The sequence below is a fragment of the Callospermophilus lateralis genome, chromosome 4 (assembly GCF_048772815.1).
Source record: "Callospermophilus lateralis isolate mCalLat2 chromosome 4, mCalLat2.hap1, whole genome shotgun sequence".
NCBI classification, from domain to species: Eukaryota; Metazoa; Chordata; class Mammalia; order Rodentia; family Sciuridae; genus Callospermophilus; species Callospermophilus lateralis.
Genome location: NC_135308.1, coordinates 16,268,773 through 16,288,954, shown reverse-complemented (window position 1 = coordinate 16,288,954; position 20,182 = coordinate 16,268,773). Strand labels below are relative to the sequence as shown.

Genomic DNA, 20,182 nt, shown 5'->3' with positions numbered 1-20,182 from the left:
GAATAGAGGACACAATCCCCTCCCTCTGTCTGTCTCCCTCTCTCCCCTTTCTCTCTCTCACACAGATTCCACGAGGGTCCTCCTGAGACCAGGAGCTGACTCCCCGCAGCGCATCCTGCCTCCAGAGGGCCTGAGCTTGGCCTTCGCTGCCCCTGATGCCCAAGTCTCTCCCTCCTGCGCCCCTGCTAGACCTGCCACACGGGGATAACTCAGACACGAGGGCGCTGTGAGAAGTCTCATGCTGTCATATAGATGGACTATTCCTGGCCATTCCCTTACCAAGGACAAGTGCCACCCCACTTTTATGTCACATTTTACAACACTGCCTCCTTAGAGGTTTTGTGTGTAGCTCCATCTCTGACTTGAGAGACCATTTCCCTGCAGAATACGGTGTGGATACTTGCATCTGCTTGGAAGTTCTTTATGGTACTGTGCAGGACTGATCCTCTTTTCTAGAAAAGCTGGTTAGAGAAGAAGTTTTCAGGAACCTCTGAGGTGGCAACATCCCCCTGACTTCCTCCCTGGCCTCCTTACTCTCTTCCTTTCCAAAAACTCAGGGACAACGCCTGCCCATGTTTCCCATGCCCAGAGATCTTTTAGCTGACTCTGCTCCTACGCTGTGCTTTCTGCCCCTTAGTTCGGCGGTGCAGTGCCTAAGTGTAGTGACATTAACTGAGCCGAAGGCTGACATCTCTTCCTCTCCAGTGACAGACTTCTCCAGAGCACACAGCCATGGCCTGCACCAGCTCTCTCCAGCCTCCCTCCCGCCCAAGAGGCCTGTCCCCCTCCTGTAGCTCTGAAACTACCTTCTCCCAAGTCAGAGGCTGTTGCGATCCCCTCCTTTCCTCTCTTGGGTACCTGGTGGTGGCTCCCCCAGTCTCCTTCTACGTTACTTAGTTATTTGGGGGACCGGAATCCTCTGCCTTTTACGTTTGTTTATATGTAACCAGGGCTCTCTTCCCCCACCACTTTCCTTCTGTTCCTGATGAAGCACAGGCTTTTCCAAGCTTCCCTCTGGACTTCATTCTCTTCGTGAACTCTGCTCTGCCAGTGGCTTTGGTGATAGCATCTGTAAGGTCATTCTCAAGTTCACGCTGTCTCCTGCCTTCTCAGCTCCAGAGGGAGTCCAGAGATCTACTGGACGTTTCCACAGAGATTTCTAGTAAAACAAATTGTTATCCTGCATTTCCAAACAGCTCCTTATTTTGTTCCCCAACAGATAAATGTTCTTGATAGCACTGTTTCTGGCTACCACCTTCCCGGCTGGAGCATTTCAAAGCTCTGGCATTATATTTGAATCCTTCCTTGAATCCAGCCACATGGGCCACCTGTCCTTTGTAAAATTGTCCAACTAGAATGTGAGTCCCTTGGGGCCCGGGACTGGTCTTTCTTGTCATGAATGCTCACCTGCCTCTCCCTCAGTGCCTGGCGTGCGTAGGTGGGTAATGAAAATTCACTAGGTAAAGAGCCTAATCCTGGTCCTTTCCCCCTTAGATTCTAGGTTTCTTGCAGGAAAACAGACTCACGTGTGGGCTTCCTCCCAGTATCCCCTGCAGCATCTCGCTCTCCTGCTTGTTCATAGTAGGAACCCAGTTTCTGCTACATGGAATGAGTGACCGAGGGCAGCCACCTTGATTGGCATCCCTCATCTTGGTAGGAAGCCGAGGGTGTCGGAGTTGGTAGGACACCCATCCTGCTAGAAGGACTTCCTCACCCTGCAGCAGCTTCAGGGAGTTGAGTGACACCCTGGGAGCTCCTCCAGTCTCTTTGCTTTCTGACCCCATTTCTGAGCCCCTGGAAGTGATGAGTTGGAATAGAGATCACTGTCAGTGCCGCTCTGCTGAGAGCCCAGTTTTGAACATCTGGCAAAATCTAATATTTTACATCTACTTCTCTTCCTTCTTGCTCATGAACCATTACTACTACTACTACTACTGCTACTACTACTATTACTACTACTACTACTACTATTACTGTTATTTTTACCATACTCTTAAGACTCCCCTCCTTTTGAAATTCCCAGACTCTAGTCCTCTACTTTGCCTCTCTTCTTTGCCTTTAGTCCCTAGGCACCTTTCCCTGCTCACCTGTGATCCTAGATTTCTTTCTCCCACCTCAGAGCAAGGACTTCTTCCCCATGAGTTGTTGCTTCTGCCTGCAGCCTGTTGTGCTCTCCGGGACTGGGTTTGGGGAGAGACTGTGAGGGCTGTCCTAGCTGAGCTGCAGAATCTCCCAGCTCTCCCTCTTGGCCTCTCTTGGCAGACTGCCACTACCCTCTTTGGGTATCTTCTGCTGTCAAAAAAAATATTAGTAGAGAGTTACTTGGGTGAGGGTTGAGATGCGGACACCGTAAAAATATTATTAGTTGCCCGGAGTGGGTGTAATAAAAGGAGTTTTATGAAGTATGACGGCTTTCTAAGGTTAATGAACCATGTGGCATTTCCAGAAGCATCCAGAGTGCTTGGGCTGGCACTCCCCACCCACCCCAGGGCACATGGATCCATCTTCCCTCCCTTACCCGGGTACCACCAGCACTGTTGGTTCACTTGTGAAAACAGTGTCAGGGCAGTTTCCTGCTCAATGATACTTTTGAATCCTTTGGTGGAGCAGGGTATAGGAGTCTGTCCTCCGCCCCACCAAGCGGCTCTGTTTAGAGCTTTCTTAGACTGCAGGCAGCATCCTTTGCCCCAGGAAGAGTAGAAATTGCCAAAATAAAGATGGAGGCTGCCTTTGAGTAGCCTGCTTTTCTGAGGTAATGGTACAAAATAAGTCAACAACACAATGACACTGTAACTGGAAACCTTCTTCCACTGGGTGTAAGAAGTCAGTGTGGACTTCTGACCCTCACAGCATGGCTGGGCTTGGCCATGTTCCCGATGGTGCCCTCCCTCACACACTCAACACCACTGAGTAGTTTGGGGTCTTGTCTAAGAACAACTGTGGACCACTGTGATCCGAGGAGGGCCATAGACTTAGGGTCTGTACCTCTTGGCTGGTCTCTAGGGTCATGCCCAGTGTGGGCACATTTCAGGAGCACAGGGACTGGAACATAATACAACCTGTGAGACCAACTGTAAGCAAGGGTTATTTAAGTCGCTTCATCAAGTGTCACACTGCCTGGTGGTATCACCTTCTCACAAGCTGGTGTGGATCTCCAGGCAGCCGTATTAGTAAATAATAGGCTGGGGTGGCAGCATTTAACCTCTATTGAACTCCTATTATGTGGCAGGCACCAGGGGAAGGACTTGGCATCCCGAGCCTGCCTACCCTGCACAACAATTCTGTATGGTAGATGTTGTTGGTCTCGCCATTTGTAAAAGAGGAAATAGAGTCTTAAAGAGATTAGTGTGTCCAAGTCACACAGCTAGTGCGTGGCAGAGCCAGGATTTGAATGCCACTATCTAACACACCAGTGAAACCCATGAAGACACTAGAGGCCCCAAACCCTTGAGCATCTGTGTAATTTGGGGTTATAGGGAGATACTTAGACTTCCAAGGTTATGGTATCTGACAGCAGCTGTTACCCTAAAGGATAAGGCAAACCACAAATGCTTCTTCCCATTCCTGCAAAATGGGCATGTGAAAAAACCATGGCCATAATATTTTTAAACAATTGTGACAATGCTGCTACTCTGTCACTCCTGTCATTGCTACCCATGAATGCTGCTTATTCCTCAGCAGGTTGGAAGCATTTGCTTTATTTGTCCCCCCACCCCCACCCCCACAAAGACCCTAAATACTTTACTGATTGGGGAATCATAGTGTCCCGTGACTCAAGGTATTTATTCAACCCACATTTTGTCTCATTTGCAGAGAATGGCAAATCTGTCCATTGGAAACTGGGAGCGGACAAGGAAGTGTGGGTCTGGGTGATGGGCGAACACCATCTGGATAAGCCCTACGATGTGCTCTGCAGTGAGATCACTGCTGAGAGGGAGCGGCTGAGAACCCAGCAGGAAGCTGAGGAGCTCAGGTAGGAGATCCGCATGCCGGTGAGAGACTGGCTAGGTGTTAAGATGCTGCAATGATGCTTCTTGCTCACAGTGGCATCGGAAGATTGTAAGCAGCACTTTTGATCTTTCTGGAATGTTTCTGTAGACGTTCAGTGGTTCCCTTCATTCCCACAGTGCTGTCAGATCAGGTGCTGCTGATGTGCATGAGGATGTAGGTTCCGAAGCCATCAGCGGAGGTTTCACTGGGGTTGTGGTGGAGCAGGGCGGGCGCTGTGGCTGAGTGACAGGAGGTTGAGAGGCTGTTCCGATGTCAGGCCTTTGAGGAAGAAGTTGCAGGCAGCTGGGTGCTCAGGCCCTTTTGGTCATTTACCTGTACCAGGCACTGGGAATTCAAAGAGGAACAGGGAGCTTCCAGTGTCGGGGGAGGCACAGGCTGACATACCACCACCTGCAGCCGATGCAGGCTACGCTGTGAGCTGTGGTTAAGGCATAAACCAAGAATTAACCAAGCCCAGGGAGGAACCTGTCCTTCTGACCCACAGAGGAGGTGAAATCTGAGCCGAGCCTTGAAGGATAAGTTGAGTTTCCAGCTACAGAAGGTCAGGGGAAGGTGAAGGTGGAGGGCATAATCAAGATCTCCCACTTGACTTTGAATGGCTCTTTGGGGAATGAGTTCTTCTGAGTGCTTGGAATATACCTGGGTGAGTAGAGGGAGATGGAGGGCCTTGCTCTAGGGTGCCTCGAAGGCCCCTTGGATCTTCTGTGGAGAGTGAGGCCATTTTGAACATGCATTGGCACAACCCGAGGAACCCTGAGGCAGGCGGTGATCCCCTCTGCCAGGTGCACAGGGTGGCCTCTGGGAAGCCACTTTCTCTTCCCCTAGCTCTGGGCAGTGGTGTCAACAGCCCTACTGGGTTGGTAAAATGGATGTTGGAATAGACATGAGGATCTCAGTTCAGCCCCCAAAGGCTGATGATGCCATCTGCCAATCTGTGGGACATTAACACATAAATGCACAAGGGAGTATTTGCCGACTGATGAGAGCAGGCCAGTGTCCTCTCGCAGCCTGACTTCTCAACCAGGATTTGGGCAGACCTAGATTTAAATCCTGGCTGTGCCACTGTGTGGTCTTGGATGAATTATAAGCTTTCTTAGAGCCTCTTCTAACAAAGCAAGGATAACAATCCTTCCTCCCTGGGTTGGTACAAGGACTTAGTTAATGTCTGTAAAGTATCTAGCAAGAGGTCTGGCAGATTATAAGCACTATAATAAGCAATCTGTTACTGTTTTTCACATAGTCTGAGTGTAGACATCTGCTTCAGACAAGCTGTCCACGTTGAAGGATGCTTTTGATAATTTCACTTTTGCTTCCCTTCAGAAAAACTCAGTCTGAAGAATTCACCAATAACTTGAAAACAAAATCACAGTGCTCTGATCTGCAAACACCAAATAACTGGAAAACACAGAATGCCTGCAAGAAAGTGGCAGAAGAGGAAGAAGTGAGGCAAGAATCCAGACCAGCACCCATCCTGGAAGAAAAGAAAACCCAGGTGAGTCTTGCATGTTACAGATGTGTAGAATTCCGAACCTGGGGGAGATGTAGGTACTAAGGCCACTAAGATAAATGTAGCCATGCATCAGGAACTTAAACTGGCTTTCTTGGGGAAAACACCTCCCACCTTTCAGGTCCTGCTATTCATTTCGCTGGGGGGATTGGTTTAGTTTCTGTTTCATGAAGAAGGAGTAAAATGAGGTCTTTCAGGGTTTTATTTCCCTGGTTATGGGTCTTCTACAATAGATGTCCTCAATTTTTTTCTGTAGAAGTCCACATAGCAAACAGTGTAGGCTTTGTAGACCCAGTAACTGCTATTACAACTATACACAAATGAATGAGCATGGCTGGGTTCCAATAAAACTTTATTAACAAAGACAGACAAAGGGCCAGACTTGGTACATTTATGATTTAAATGGTGTTCTGTTGAGTCTTTTCCTTTTTTGCTGCAGACTCCAAACCTCAATGCCTCTTTGGCTTCCTTGATTCTGCCTCTGATTTCCGGGATAGTCATTTCCCCAACACAATAGAACTTTTTACTCAGAGCTGGTATGAATTCTCTTATGGTCCAGGTGGTTTAAAAAACTCAAACATAATTTGCTGCTTGGATTATAGTTTGGAAGAACAATAAAACTCAATTTAGGAAGTACTTTCTTCTGCCAGAAGTTTAATTATACTGAACGTTAACAGGGGATTTGCAGTTGTTTGATTTCTATTTAGTCCCAGCCCTGCTTCACTGTATGCTCTTGAATTCTGTGCCACAATCAAATGGGGACGTGGCTATCTGTTCTGACCACTTCTGGGTCCTGGTAATACTCTAATAATTAACAGCAGTCATGGGTGGTTATGACTGAGTGTCTCATTGAGTCCTCACAGCAGCAGTCTGAACAGCATACTGCCCATTTTACAGGTGAGGAAACTGAGGCCAGGTGTGGTTCAGCAACCTGCCAAGGGTCTTCTTCACCCCCCCATTCTTCAGGATCCCCAGCTCATTCTGTAACTATTAGCTCGTGTGCTTGATTGTCTCACTGATATGAGGAGCATGAAGATGCTTTATAAGAGCTACAGTTGTGAGGTTGAGAATATTTAGGAGTACAAAATTCTAATACTTGATGCCTGTCTGCAGGTCAGTTCTGGGCACTTTCCCCACATGCCCAGTGAGGCACTGGAGCCTTTCCAGGCCAGGTTGCTCTCAACATGTTTAACACCAGCCTCCCCTCAGGTAGCTCCCTTTCTGAGACCCGCTCGCATGAAGAACAAGAGCAACCACAAAAATCTCCTTCAGGAGCTTAGGGTAGGCCTGCTTAGCTTTATGCTTGAATGACAGCATTTTCCTAGAGATCTTTTTTCAAAAGATCAAAATACAAACTAAAATAGATACCATGGTTATTATTCTTGAAGCATGTCATAAAAATTACAAGGAAGGGTGGCACTGTCCCATCCCTCAGATGTCTGTCAAACTGTCCTATAGAAAGAGATGGGGCAGGGGAGAAGGACACACTTGTTAGGCACCAGGAACAGGGAACTAGATGGGGGACAGGTTTTACGTTTCTGCTTTTCATCTTCCCCTGGGTCAGAGAAGACGCTCTTGGGTCTCTGTGATGTTTGCTAAGTTTGCTCTGACAGTAGCAGGCTCAAGGTGGCCCATGAGCTTTATGGCTGGTGTGAGCATTTTAGTGTGGCAGGCCATCTTCCACCAGTGTACAGTCCACTTAGTGACACACTTATGCCTTTTATAAGCCCTGCCTGTGTTGAATAGTGTCCTCCCCAATTCACGTTCACCCAGAAACTCAGAGTGGGAGCTTATTTGGAAATAGGTCTTTGCAGATGTAATTAAGTTAAGGATCTCAAGATGAGATTGTCCGGGACTCAGGGTGGGCACTAAATCCAGTGGCAGGCGACCTTATAAAAGAAGTGCAGATGGAGAGTTGAGAGACAGGAACACAGGGAAGAGGCCAAGTGCAGACAGGTGGAGTGCAGGTAGGCTGCACCAAGCCAAGGTCAGATGCTGGAAGAAGCAAGAAGGCTTCCCCTGGAGCACTTGGGAGGAGCGCAGCCCCTGCCAGACACCTTGATGTCCCACTTAAGGCTGTGGGAGTGTGAAGAATACGTATCTGTTGCTTTAAGCCACTAAGTTTATGGTAATTGGTTGCAGCAGCCCTGAGAAGCTAATGCAGTTCCTTTAGTACACCTTCTCAGCAATGTTTCCTCATGCTATCTTAGTTACAAAATAATGAAGCAGCAACTACTTTAGTGAGCCTTTCTGAACTATGAGACACCATTTGATTCTGCGTCCTTCATCTACCACCCAGCCTACCTGTTAGGCAGAATAGTGGCACTGACATCCATCCAGACTCCTAGCCCCTGGGGATGCATTGCTTTCCATGGGAAAAGCAACTTTGCCTCTGTGACCTTAATATGGGAGATTACCTGGGTTCATTCCAGCGATCCCAACTGGCAGAGTCAGAGGGAGATGTGGCATAGAATAATGGCCAGAGAGATGTGATGTTGCTGGTTTTGATGGTGGAAAAAGGGGTCCAGGAACTCAGGCAGCTTCTAGAAGATTAAAAAAGCAAGGAATCAGGTTCCCCTTCAGGTCTCCAGAAGGAACACAGCTCTGCTGAAACCTTGGTTTTAGGCTAATGTCAGATTTCCAGCCCACAGAAATGTAAGATCATAAATTTGTGTTGTTTTAAACCACCGTATTTAACATAATTTGTTCCATGGTAATAGAAGGCTAATATAATCTGGTATAATTTAATAATGAAAAAATGAAACAATAAGTACAAAGCACTTATTTAAATGCCTAACATATATTAGATATTTAGTTAGCTCACTTTTCTTTTCCCCCTTAACTTTTTAAACTTTTAAATTTAGGCAGTGAGGAGAGGATCCCAAGATTAATTGACTTGCTCATTCCTTTAAAAAGTATTTTAAAGCTAGCCACGGTGGCTACAAGATGCTTTTCAAAGTATTACAAGCCGTAATTCCAGATACTTAGGAGGCTGAGGCAGGAGGATCACATGTTTGAGGCTAACCTGGGCAATTTACTGACACCCTATTTCAAAATAAAATAAAAAGGACTGGGGATGTAGCACAGTGGTGGAGCACCCCTGGGCTCAATCTCTAGTACTGAAAAAAAAAAAAAAAGTATTTTGAGTCCCCATTATGTGCTAGGCCTTGAGTTGACAGTGTTGGAGTAAAAACAATTACTGCTTTCACTAACTTTATGACTGGGGAGGCAGGGAGATTCTCCATGTGTCAGATTTCAAATGACATAAATGCTCCTTAGAAAAGAATAGATTTTTCATCCAAAACGTACCCTATTCCTTCAGGACTTGGGCACTGCCAGGGGGTCCAGGGTGGCCTTACTGAAGACATAAGCTTGAGATGATGACCCGAGGACTACTGGGGCCAGCGGTTCCACTCAAGTGTAAGAAAACGCTTTGGAGGAACCATGCAGAGGGGGGAGGAGAACACTGGATTAGGTGGGAGGAGGCCGAGACCAGACACAATGGGGACTGGGGACAACTTACATGTTTCAGCCCTTTTTTTAAAAAGAATAATTGGAAATTGTCAGTGATTTTTGAGCAAAGGATTGGCCTGATCAGATTTATATTTTGGACTTTTCCCCCCCCTTTATTTTTGCAGTGGTGGGGATCAAAGGTGGGGCCTCACGCACGCTAGGCAAGCATCTTACCACTGAGCCCCTTCCCCAGGCCCCAGATTTATATTTTAAAGGAACTGAACTTTCTTGGATCACAGTTGGTGTATGGACAAGGCAGCAGGCCCAAATTCCTGAGCCTGGGTCCCTGGGGAGAGGGAGGCCAGCAGCCTGAAGAGGGGCCTCTGGAGGAGGAGCTGATGGGGGAGATGAGCTGGTTGGAGCTGCTCAGGTGGCAGTGGTGGATGGCGGCTCCGGTGGCAGTGGTGGTGGATGGCGGCTCGGGTGGCAGTGGTGGACGGAGGCTCAGGTGGTAGTGGTGGGTGGAGGCTGATGTTAAAAATGAGAATAAAGCACGCTCCATCTGACTCAGAGTTCACAAAGCTTTTTCTCCTGTCGTTTCTGCATTTTACATTCATTTCACAACACTCCTGAGAAGCAAACAAGGCGAGTATTAGCATTTCTTTTGTACAGATGAAGAGACAGATGTTCAAAGAGATTACATGATTTGCCTCCAAATCACAGACCTGGGTGTCCTTGATTCCACATATCTGCTTCAGTTCCCACTCATCGACCTAGCCGAGACCATCTCCTTCAGAGGAGAACTCTGATGAGGAATCCAGGCTCCAGCTTTGAGTCATCTGATACATTTCCAAAATGCAATTCTGGTTCCTCAGTGAGGATTTACAAGTTTCAACTACCATTTTTTAACTGTAATATCTAAGGAATGTTGTCTGCAGCATTCCAATGTCATGCAAGACCTAAAACCTATCGTAAGAAATCTCCAGTTTCAATTGAACTTAGTGATGACATAACCGTGGCAGGATTTAAAGAGTCACCAGTCTTCCAGGATTATAAAAAAATCTTCAAGGAAAATCAGCCATGGATTTACTAAAGTAGTCTGGTTACATTTTTGATAAATTTTCCCATGACAGATCATCGCTGGAAATGATCATCGCTGGCCCAGATTCTAATAAAGTACTGCAGACCTGAATCTGAAAGTCCTGGGCAGAATGGGCAAAAGTTAGATTCAACCCAAACATCGGTGCACACTCAGCACCGCGGAAGCTTTTGTGGAAGAGTCGGTCACTTAGAGTATGCAGTGCTTTTAGTTAATCTTGGCTCCTTATATTTGTACGGAGGCAGAAGAGTCCACTCTGTTCTGATCATCTCATGAAAGGATGGGGGCAGACGTAGAGTCAGGGCCCTCTTTGGCCCATGTAGAGCTTGGGGTAAACCCCACAGTTTCTTCTTCAGTATCCTTCCTCTTTACCCACGGATATTTTGAGGGGCATGGCATCAGATTAAAAGGACATGGGGAGGCTGGTTGGAGCAGTAGTGGCTGGGGTGAGGAATTGGGCCTTTTAGATACCTGTAGCTCTGCACAGCTCTCAAAAGACAGATATTCATTGTTTCATCTCATGCTGATCATAGGAAGTGTGAAATGGATATTTTGGTCTCTGATTCGGGGAGTCAAGGACAGCGCAAGCCCAAGGTAGGGATGGAGCTGGGACTGCTCCCTTCCTTTCAGTGTCCATTTCCTTGTCTGCCAGGGAGGGACACTCACATCCGTGTCGGAGTGGTCACACTGCCACTGCAGGAATCAGTTTAGTTTGGGGCCTTTTTTTTTTTTTTCTCACTCTTAGTAGGATGCTTTAGTCCAAGGTGTTCATTGCTTTAAATTAAGCAGAACTTTCTCAGTAGCAAGTCATGGAGAAAGGGAAAGAAGAAGGTGTGAGGAAGCCACAGAGAAATAGACAGGGTTAAGTCTAGCTGCCTGGAGCCGACGGCCAGGCAGATTCACACGGACGGTGGGTGGTGTTTTCTCAGGCCATGGTTCTTGCTGGTCAGTTTCTCCCTGCATGTGCCTTGAGTCTGAGCACAGCCTCCATGTCTGTCTCTAGGGTGAGAGGCCGAGTACATGCTGCAGGGTTTGTTACTGGGGCTAGTGGGGCAAGTCTTAGAACCTTCTGGAGCCTGTTTTCTAGTCCATTGAAATGGAAAATTAAAAATACCCACCTTGTTTACCTCATGGGTTTTTGGATAAAAATCACAAGAGGCAATGCATTTGGAAATGCTCTGAAAACTACAAGTCCCAGTACAAACTGGAGGAGTAGTTTTAACCTGGAACTCTGGAGGGTGGACCTCTACTGCCTTCAGTCTGTTCTCAGGGGTGAATACTTACCTTGCACTGTCAGGCTGCTTTGGCAGAATCAGTCATTCCCCCAGAAAATGTTGAGGGTCCATACGGGCGATGACAGGTGTTATGGAGGGAGGTGTCAGACAAGGACTTCATCCTTAGGAGTTCAGCCCTCTGGGGAGAAGAAAAGCAGAAACATTGACTGAGGCAGGGTTTAAGCAGGTTCCAGGTGGGGATTGGGCGGCTGGTTAGGGAGGGCAGGATTGGAGAGGGGTGGGCATGCCAGAAAAAGACACCTGGGGGAAAGAATTTTTAGTCCTGGAGAGCAATCTGTCAGTGGCAAAAGTGCAGAAATTATCCTAAATTCTCCCTTAGGATGATCCAGGATAATCCCATTAATCCCATTTTTAAGATCCATAGTTTGTAATTATCATATGCAAAATTCCTTTTTCCACGTAAGATAACATGTTCACAGGTTCTGAGGACTCAGGCATGGATCTCTTCAGGGGTCTTTCTGCCTACTGTACCCCTGTAGCAATAGGCAGGGGTACAGTACAGGCTTGCCATCTCTTATCCAAAACCTCTGGGCCAAGCTGTGCTTCAGATTTCAAATGATTTCAGATTTTATAAAAGAAATGCTGTGCCTCTACTAGAAAACATATATTGATGAATACTGCAAGAGCTGAAGCAGTATTCCATAATCAAACGTTACAAATATGGTAAATAGCCCATGTTAGTTTAAGTCCCCCCTCCATTTGAGTAATATATTTTCAGAGCTTTTGAGTTTCAGAATGTCAATAAAGGATTTTTTTTTCTTTTTTTGAGTTAGTGTAATGTCACGAGAGTAAGATTAAATATAGTCACAAGAGCTCTATTTTCTTCCTGACTCTGTCTCTGCAGGGCTTTATTTTTCTCATTTACAAAACTAGAGATTTTTAAGGTGTGTATGAGCCACAGAGAACAAGTCCAGGAACTCTGTATGCCCCGACCCCAGGCAGACATCACTGATGGATCACAGCACTCTTCATGAGGAGCCAGGTGTGGCCTCACATCTCTGTCAGCAGAGTGCTCCAGGCAGCCATACAGAGTCCCAAGAGCTCACTGTTGAGGTGGATCTGATGGCTGAGATGATTTCCTCCTAAGTTTCCTTCTAACACTGAATATTCATATCCTAAACCAACACTCATGCCTGCAGAAGGAGAATATTATCTCATATACCACTGGCTGTTAAGTAGGGTTTCTGTCCAATTTCAATGGACAAACCACACTATGAGGTCTAGTCTTGCATATTCAAGCAGCAGTTAGGCAGGGATGCATCGGGCAAGAATGATACATTCTTTATACAAAAGTCTTTTGACAAGACTTTTTAAAAAAGTGTTTCTGGGAATGGAGCCCAAATGTTGTATTGTTTGGTCAAGAGGCTATCCGGTCCAGAGCACTCCCATCATCCAACTCAAAAACTGTATCTTTTAGCTCTTTTGGAACATAGCTAATTTTCTTCTATGAGGGTTCTGAGAAGCTCTTTGATCTCTGCTATGAGACTGAGAAAACCCAAGGTCCAGGCTCAGGGTTCCTTTCCACATACTCAAGATAATCTTGTCAAAAGACTTTTTTAAAAAGAATGTATTTATGTTGGTTTAAAATTTTAATTTGACTAAATAAAAAATGTAGAGGGCTGCACCCTTCCCTCTATGGAGCCGTTTCTGAAGTTTTAACCAGAGTACTTAACAGTCCCATCCATAGATTTGCTTTGGATTATTTTATACCAATGTAACCCAAGTTATATCTTCATTAGCACATGGCTTCATCCATGGAGATCCCTTGAAGAGCAGTGAAAGGTTTGTTCCACTTTGAGGAGGGAAGCAGTTCTGCTTCATCTTTATGGCCACAAAGCAAATATGGGAGTTCTGAGAAGCTCTTTGATCTCTGCTATGAGATTGAGAAAACTCAAGGTCCAGGCTCAGGGTTCCTTTCCACATATTCAAGATAATCTTGTCAAAAGATTTTTTAAAAAGAATGTATTTATGTTGGTTTAAAATTTTAATTTGACTAAATAAATATCCAAAATGAAGACTGCCCAATTAAGTACCAGCTACCTGGAAGTCATGCTCCTAGCACTTAGGAGATGTGTAGTCTGGGAATGGCAGTTTCCGTTCTTTCAAGCAGCACTGTGACTTGGGGCAGCATGCTGCAAGGGACCTATTCCCTCTACAAAATAAAATTCACATATTAAATTTATCAGTACTGTTTCTTTATAAAGGAGGCTGAAAACATTTCTGAATATGAGAATGCTTGCCCAGTCTCAGCTGATGGAAACAGCAAGAATTGTCCCCTGAAGTCCTTCAATTAAAAGATGCTGTTTTATCTTGAGCCCAGGCTTGGTATTTCTCATTTCTCAGATGATGAGTTGGAGGCAAAAGGAGGCTGGCTGGTTTGTCTATGTTGAGGAAGATGTAGACATTACACCTCCATTGGAACCAAGTGTATGGGTTTTTTTTTCTGCAGAGCTATTGTCTTCTATGAAATACACATCTCGTCCTTGTTTTTGGCAGGGGGATGCAGCTCAGAAGTCTTGGAAATGATGCTCTGCTTCATATTCCGTGAGAGTGCTGTTGTTCTGGGTGGGCCACAGTGTACAGTGTTACTGGGTGCCTGTCACTGAACCGGAGGTGGCAGTCAGTTGCAGGATTCAGTTAGCATCTAGCAAAGTTCTGAGACATGGAGGTTAGGAAGCAGGTCCCATTCCCAGGTGGAGACAAATGTGATGGGAGTTCATGGGGTACAGAGAAGATGGCAGGTGTTGCACCGTGTGAGCAGAATCACCCCTGCCTGGAGGAGTTGGTTGGAACCAGGAGCGCCCTGCAGCTGTGGGGAGGTCCTTAGGGACCCTCCGAGTGTGCATAGTCTGAATGTACCCAGTGTTTCTCTCCCTCTCCTGAAAGAGAAGTGCTGAGTGTGGCTGGAGAATGGCAGGGAATGCTAATTCAAAGATAAGCCCCTTTGTGTTTCTCTCCGTATATGTAATTTGTAGTCCAGGAACTCATTAATCAGGAGACCGACTGTCCTTGCCCCTGAAGGGGACCTTGAACAAAACTGTATCTGCTCACTTTTAGATTTTTATCTCCAGGGAATTATTCCACTGTTTTTTTTTTTTTTTTTTTTTTTTTTTACAGAAATGGCCTTCAGAGTCAGCCACACAGCAAAACAGGAGATTAAAAGAGTTGGAACACAAACATCTGGGATTCAAAGCATTACGATAAAAAATTTAAAAAAAAGAAAAAGAAAAAAGACCTTGCTCAGCTGGCAGTTAAAAAGTCTTGAGCAAGAGTCTTCTCTGTCTCATCCTCCTTAACTAAATGGAGTCAGAGATGAGACCTCGGCCTCTTCACCCCACCATGCACACCCCTGACACAAACACATGCACACCTTTCCACACTTGCTGAGGCTTGGATACTTGCTTTTAAATCTGCTATTTCACTATAACAACTAATGATGTCAAAAACACCCTAGTAAAATGTGCAGGTTCATGGTAGACCTGGCATTGAACCTGTGGTAGTTTTCACTTGTATTTTCAAGTGTTTGAACTCGGCAGTATGTTCCCATTAGTAGATAGCAGTTAGGGAGCCACCTGGAAAATGATGTTAATAATGAAAATATTCACTTAGTTTTTTTTTTCTTTCATACTTCCCTCCCAAAGCAAACTTAAGCTTGTTATCTACTCTGAAACCAGCAGTCCCTCCCAAGTGGATTTTAGTTGTTTGCTTTTAAAAAAGAGGGATTCAGAAGTGAGATCCTAAAATCAGACCATTTTAGTGAAAGAACAGAAAGGAATATGTCAAGTTGTTTTTTTGTTGTTGTTTGTTTGTTTTTGTTTTTTTGGTTAGTTATTCATCTCAAAGTGCTGTTTTGTAGCAACCAAAGTTTGGGTTTCATGCAGCTTGGGCTTTGTTAAAGGGCGAAAAAAACTGTTTATGGTGACTAAGCAGAGGCCAGCCTGAAGCCTGGTGTGGAGCAGGGTGGAGATGCCCTGGGCCTGGGGTCAGTGTGCCCTTTGTGGTGTTACTTGGGTCCTTTCTGCAGACGGACGTATTGCCAGTCTCTGGGAGGTGGGAAAGTCAGGTGAACACTTATTATAAGGAATCCCATTGGAAGCAGAATGAGATGGTTCATTTCTGAAATGCAAGCCAGAATTTTGAGGATTGAGTCAGTTGTGAAGAAAGAAGGGGTCTAATCCCCCCCAAACTAGTGACTGTTTCCTTTGATATATATTCCCTTCTGGTCAGTGTACATGAAGGAAGCATCTCAGTGTTGTTTTTATGAGAGATAAAATATTGGGTATTCCAGGTAAGAACACACAAGGAATAGTTGTGCTTCTCTTATTAATTCAAGAGTAGAGCCGTAATCAGACTTCCATAATGACTTGAGTAGCTTCCATGTCACTGTGATAGAATTTCATGGTAGCTTGTAGAATAAAATTTTAAATAAGATAGAATCACCAAATGATAGCAGTTTAAAAGCCATTTAATCTGTTGGGCCTTTTTAAAAACAAACAAATAAGAAAGGATCTTAAATAAAAAGCTTAATAACAAGTAAATTAGAAGAGAGAAAACCAGATTTCTGGTCTTGAGGATTGTACATGATGAAACTGGGAACTCAGCTTTGTTTGGTTATCAACTTCCTGACACACAGCTACATTGGGAGTGATATTTGCAAAGACTCACCTGTCCAGTGAGTGATGGGAAGTGATATTTGCAGTGATTCACTTATCCACCTCATTAGAAGCAGTGTGCAGGGAACAAAGATAAGGAATCCTGAGTCAGGAGACTTTTGAGGTCAAGTTGAACTTTTAGAGGTCATTCATTCAACTCTGGGGCTGTTTCTTGACCTATGAAATGGAGATTATAGTAGCTACATGTCATTGGGCTAATGTGAGAATCAAATGAAATAATATATATGAAAGTATTTTACAAAGTAACATGTATGATATGAATATTATTTTCTATTACTATTTGCAGTTAGGTTCTTTTGTCCCATTGTATCAAGACATCCTGAATCAATCAGGTTTTTAAGACTCGGAATGCTCTCTTAATGATCCTTTATTACTTTTTACTTATACTTAATAGTTTATAATTCCTTTATTTTCTTGTCTTTTTTTTTTTTTTTTTTTTTTTTTTTTGGCACTGGGGATTGAACTCAGGGGCACTCAACCACTGAGCCACATCCCCAGCCCTATTTTGTATTTTATTTAGAGACAGAGTCTCACTGACTTGCTGAATGCCTCAGTGTTGCTGAGGCTGGCTTTGAACTCATGATCCTCTGCCTCAGCCTCCCAAGCTGCTGGGATTACAGGTGTGAGCCACCATGCCTGGCTATTTTTCTTCTTTTCTATGGATGGGATGTAAGTGGCTTTTCAAACTCTTCGTTTCTGAAATGCTTTTCCTCAACAACTTTTCCCAGCTCTGCATTATTGCATTTTCTGGAGAGACTGCTGCCTAGTTCTATCATTTGTGCACTGCTTTATGGAGCTGTAGGGGAAGGTGCAATAGAAGTGAACAAATGTTCATCTAATATGACAATTTTATGCTCTAAAGTGTTGAAAATAAACTCAGTAAAGACAATATATTATTTAAAGGTGTGCCTTTGAATCATGCATCATGTTTGAGTCTGATGTTCTTTCAAGTCAGAGTACCCAGTAGTCTCTGAGCATAGATTTTGCTGGGAACAATACTAGAGAAATGGGACAAAGGTTTCCTCGGGTCTTCATTGTCTTGATTCATGTTTCAGTAACATCACTAACATCACTATAGGAATCACGTACCGTGTTTACAGCAAGAAGATATATTGTCCCACTTCTCATCTTGTTAATCTATTTGCCTTAGGAAAATATTCTTCTCTCTCTCTCTCTTTCTGTTGTTACTCTTTGTAACTTTATCAAAGCACATCATTATTTTACCTCTCCTTATTTTAGAAGAAAAATGCTAGATCCTGGTATGCTCAAAAAACAATATTAGAGTCATCATTCAGAAATTTCCTTTTTAATTTAAAATGGTTGGGAAGAGGATGATCTGATTATGTCAATGACCTGGTTAACAAAAGGAGTGAGTTCTAAATCACTGATTTTCAGAGTACTTGAGTTCAGGTTGTCTTGATTAATAGTAGAACTAGATTGAGTATCTGTTAATCATTGAAATGGTGTTCCATGAATTTCACATGTGTTCATTCATTGAGCAAAATATATTGAGGCCTTACTAAGTGGGGGCCCCTCTTCTGTTTTCTGGGGATCTGGAGGTGGTGAATGAGCTGGCACACTAACTCCACATGTGGAGAGTATGATTCTAACCACCATTCTATTAAGGAACACCATGGATTTAAGACATGTAGGAGAATAGGCTGTGTGAAAACTTAGTAGTATTTTTCCAAAAATAAATTCTTGATTTTATCCTGTCAATTCATCATTTTCATCTTTAGTGCAGAAATGAAATGCCAAAATTGTTGTGTTTACTGGAGATTCTGGGTTTAGTTGAAATTAAAGGCACTTGGCATTTGTCTGATTGCTGAACCCTGCTTTGAAACAAAGCAAATATTAATTTAAAAGCCAGAATTAATGTTTTTTCAATCCAGTTTAAAAAGTGGATATACCTAGGATAATCCTTCTCATAGGACACCTAATCCCTGGGGGGGATGTACTTCATAACCATGTAATATGGATATTGTCAGCAGCATCCATTTGTTACTCGATTGTTTGTGTAGATTGAATTGCTGTTCTTCCAACAGCATTTTGCAGTTGTCTTAAAAAGACTATCTTTTGGCCAGTCTGGGTGGACTACACTCTCAGATCTAATCGGGATTTTCATTCCGACTTGGTGTCTGCAGTAGGTCCATTAGCTTCTGATGTTGTTTGCTTTCAATTTCTCTATTTTGGGGGAGCTTTGCATAAATATTAATGGCGGTGTTTATTTTAAACAGAGCAAATCATGCAGACAGGCTTGCTTCAACTGGGCCCGCGTTTCAGCAGCTGCTGAGGTCTCTTTGAGGTAGAAAATGGGAGGTGACTGCAGAGGCTGACGTGCACGAGAGGGCACAATGTTCTCCCTGAGAGACCCATGGGAGGAGCAAGCTTTAGGTATGGAGATGACAGGGACTGCAGTCCGCACCCTCTACCTATGGACAGGCCACCTTACCTCTTTGGAACTATCTCCTCTGATACCTGATCTGAAGGTCAAATGATGTATTAGAACTGAAAGTGCTTGATAAGCCAAAATTCTAGAGGTAGAGTGGCTTTGTTCCTTCTTTTCTTTTGTGTAGCAATAACTAAGGAGTGTATTCCCAGTGTATTCTCTGGAACTCAGCGTCCTAAGGAAGCTTTGGAGAGGGCGTGGGACCCTCTCTGAGAAGGCTCTTCATCCTTCTGGGGATGCTGGGAGTGCTTAGAAGTAGTCTCCCTCTGCTCTTTGCATCATAGGCCATCACTTTTGAGCCTATTAATCTATTTTTTTAATAAAGGAAATTTCTTTGGATGACACTACGTTTAGTGGAATACCACTGTGCTGGGTGTATTTCCTGGATTTGTAGAAAATTAGGTTTAGCAGATGTAACTTTTCTATGCAAGTCGTAAGTTCTTCATAGTGTTTTAACACTTTGGAATAATGGTAAATCTTACTTCACCTTGAAGAGCTGAATTTAAATTTTTTTTTTGGTCATAGGTTAACATTGTGCCTTTATTTAAATTTATTTATTTTTTTTATGTGGCGCTGAGGATCGAACCCAGTGCTTCACATGTGATGGGCAAGCGCTCGACCCCTGAGCCACAATCCCAGCCCAAAGAAGGGCTGAATTTTTAAAAATGTGGTTCTTGGAATATAATAGCCTTAGGGTTTACATTGTGGTTTAGTTGAATAGAAGTACTTACCCCTGGAGTGGTGGTTAAATGAGTCAATTTTAGGCTAAAATTCTTTTTTTTCAAGAACCAACTTGTGAACTTTGATATGCTGCAAACAGAACCTAAAACTCCAAAGACAGAGAAAGTACGTCAGCTCTGACCACCATGCAGACGGTGATGACCGCCACAGGGACCACTTCGTCCCCAGCACCATGCCTTCCCTTTGCACTGTCTGGCACATGTATCGGTACTTAGTTTTGGGTAGTTTTATGTAGATTAATAGCCTCATCACATCTGCTAAGGGCAAAAGGAGAGAGCATACAGAAAATGGCAGTAAGAAAGGAAGGGCATGTGGTGACGAGAGGAGGAAACGAAGGTCCCTTTAAAATTCAAGTGGTGAGGAAGCGCCACTTTTCCAAGCACACATTTCAAAGGTGTGCTAGGCAGCTTTCCACCTGCATTAAAAAAAAACACACAGGTAATCAAGCTGTGAAGAGAAAAGGCTTATTTTGGCCACCAGTTTGGGAGATTTTGGTCCATGATTGATTGGCCCTGTTGTTGGGGGCCTATGACAAGGGGACAGTGCAGCAGAGCTTCATGACCAGGAAACAAAAGAGAGGAAGAGAAGGGGATCAGGCACCTGTCAAGGGCACGGCCTCTAGACACCCGTGGTCCTTTCTCTAGGCCTCACTTCTTTAAGGGTTCCACCACCTCCCAGTGGTGTCACATTGGGGACCAAGCCTGTGAGACAGGGTCTTCAGGGACATTTAAGATCCCAAGCAGTAGGTCTGGTTCCTCTGGTTCTGAGAGTGCGGCTCAGCACCTGTGGGAATCATCTCTAACACTTGAGAAAAGCACGGAGGAGGGTCGGTCGCCTGCCTCCCAGTTTCCAACATACGGGAAACGGATCCTTTTTGCAGAACAGTGTCCTATGGATCTTAGATCCACGAGGAAAGGGAGAGCGAGCCCACTTTCAAAACTCACATTCCTCATG

At 44.5% G+C, this 20,182-nt stretch overlaps 1 protein-coding gene across 5 annotated transcripts in view; it reads left to right on the top strand.

Moving 5' to 3' along the window:
- The window catches only part of Sh2d4a (SH2 domain containing 4A), a 62,962-nt gene that overhangs the window by 10,862 nt on the left and 31,918 nt on the right, over nt 1–20,182 (top strand). For all 5 annotated transcript variants that reach the window (XM_076853631.1, XM_076853633.1, XM_076853629.1 and 2 more), the window contains exons 3-4: nt 3,814–3,973; nt 5,332–5,503. In XM_076853631.1, coding sequence (XP_076709746.1) covers nt 3,814–3,973; nt 5,332–5,503 — 332 coding nt within the window. The remainder of the gene's footprint in view (nt 1–3,813; nt 3,974–5,331; nt 5,504–20,182) is intronic.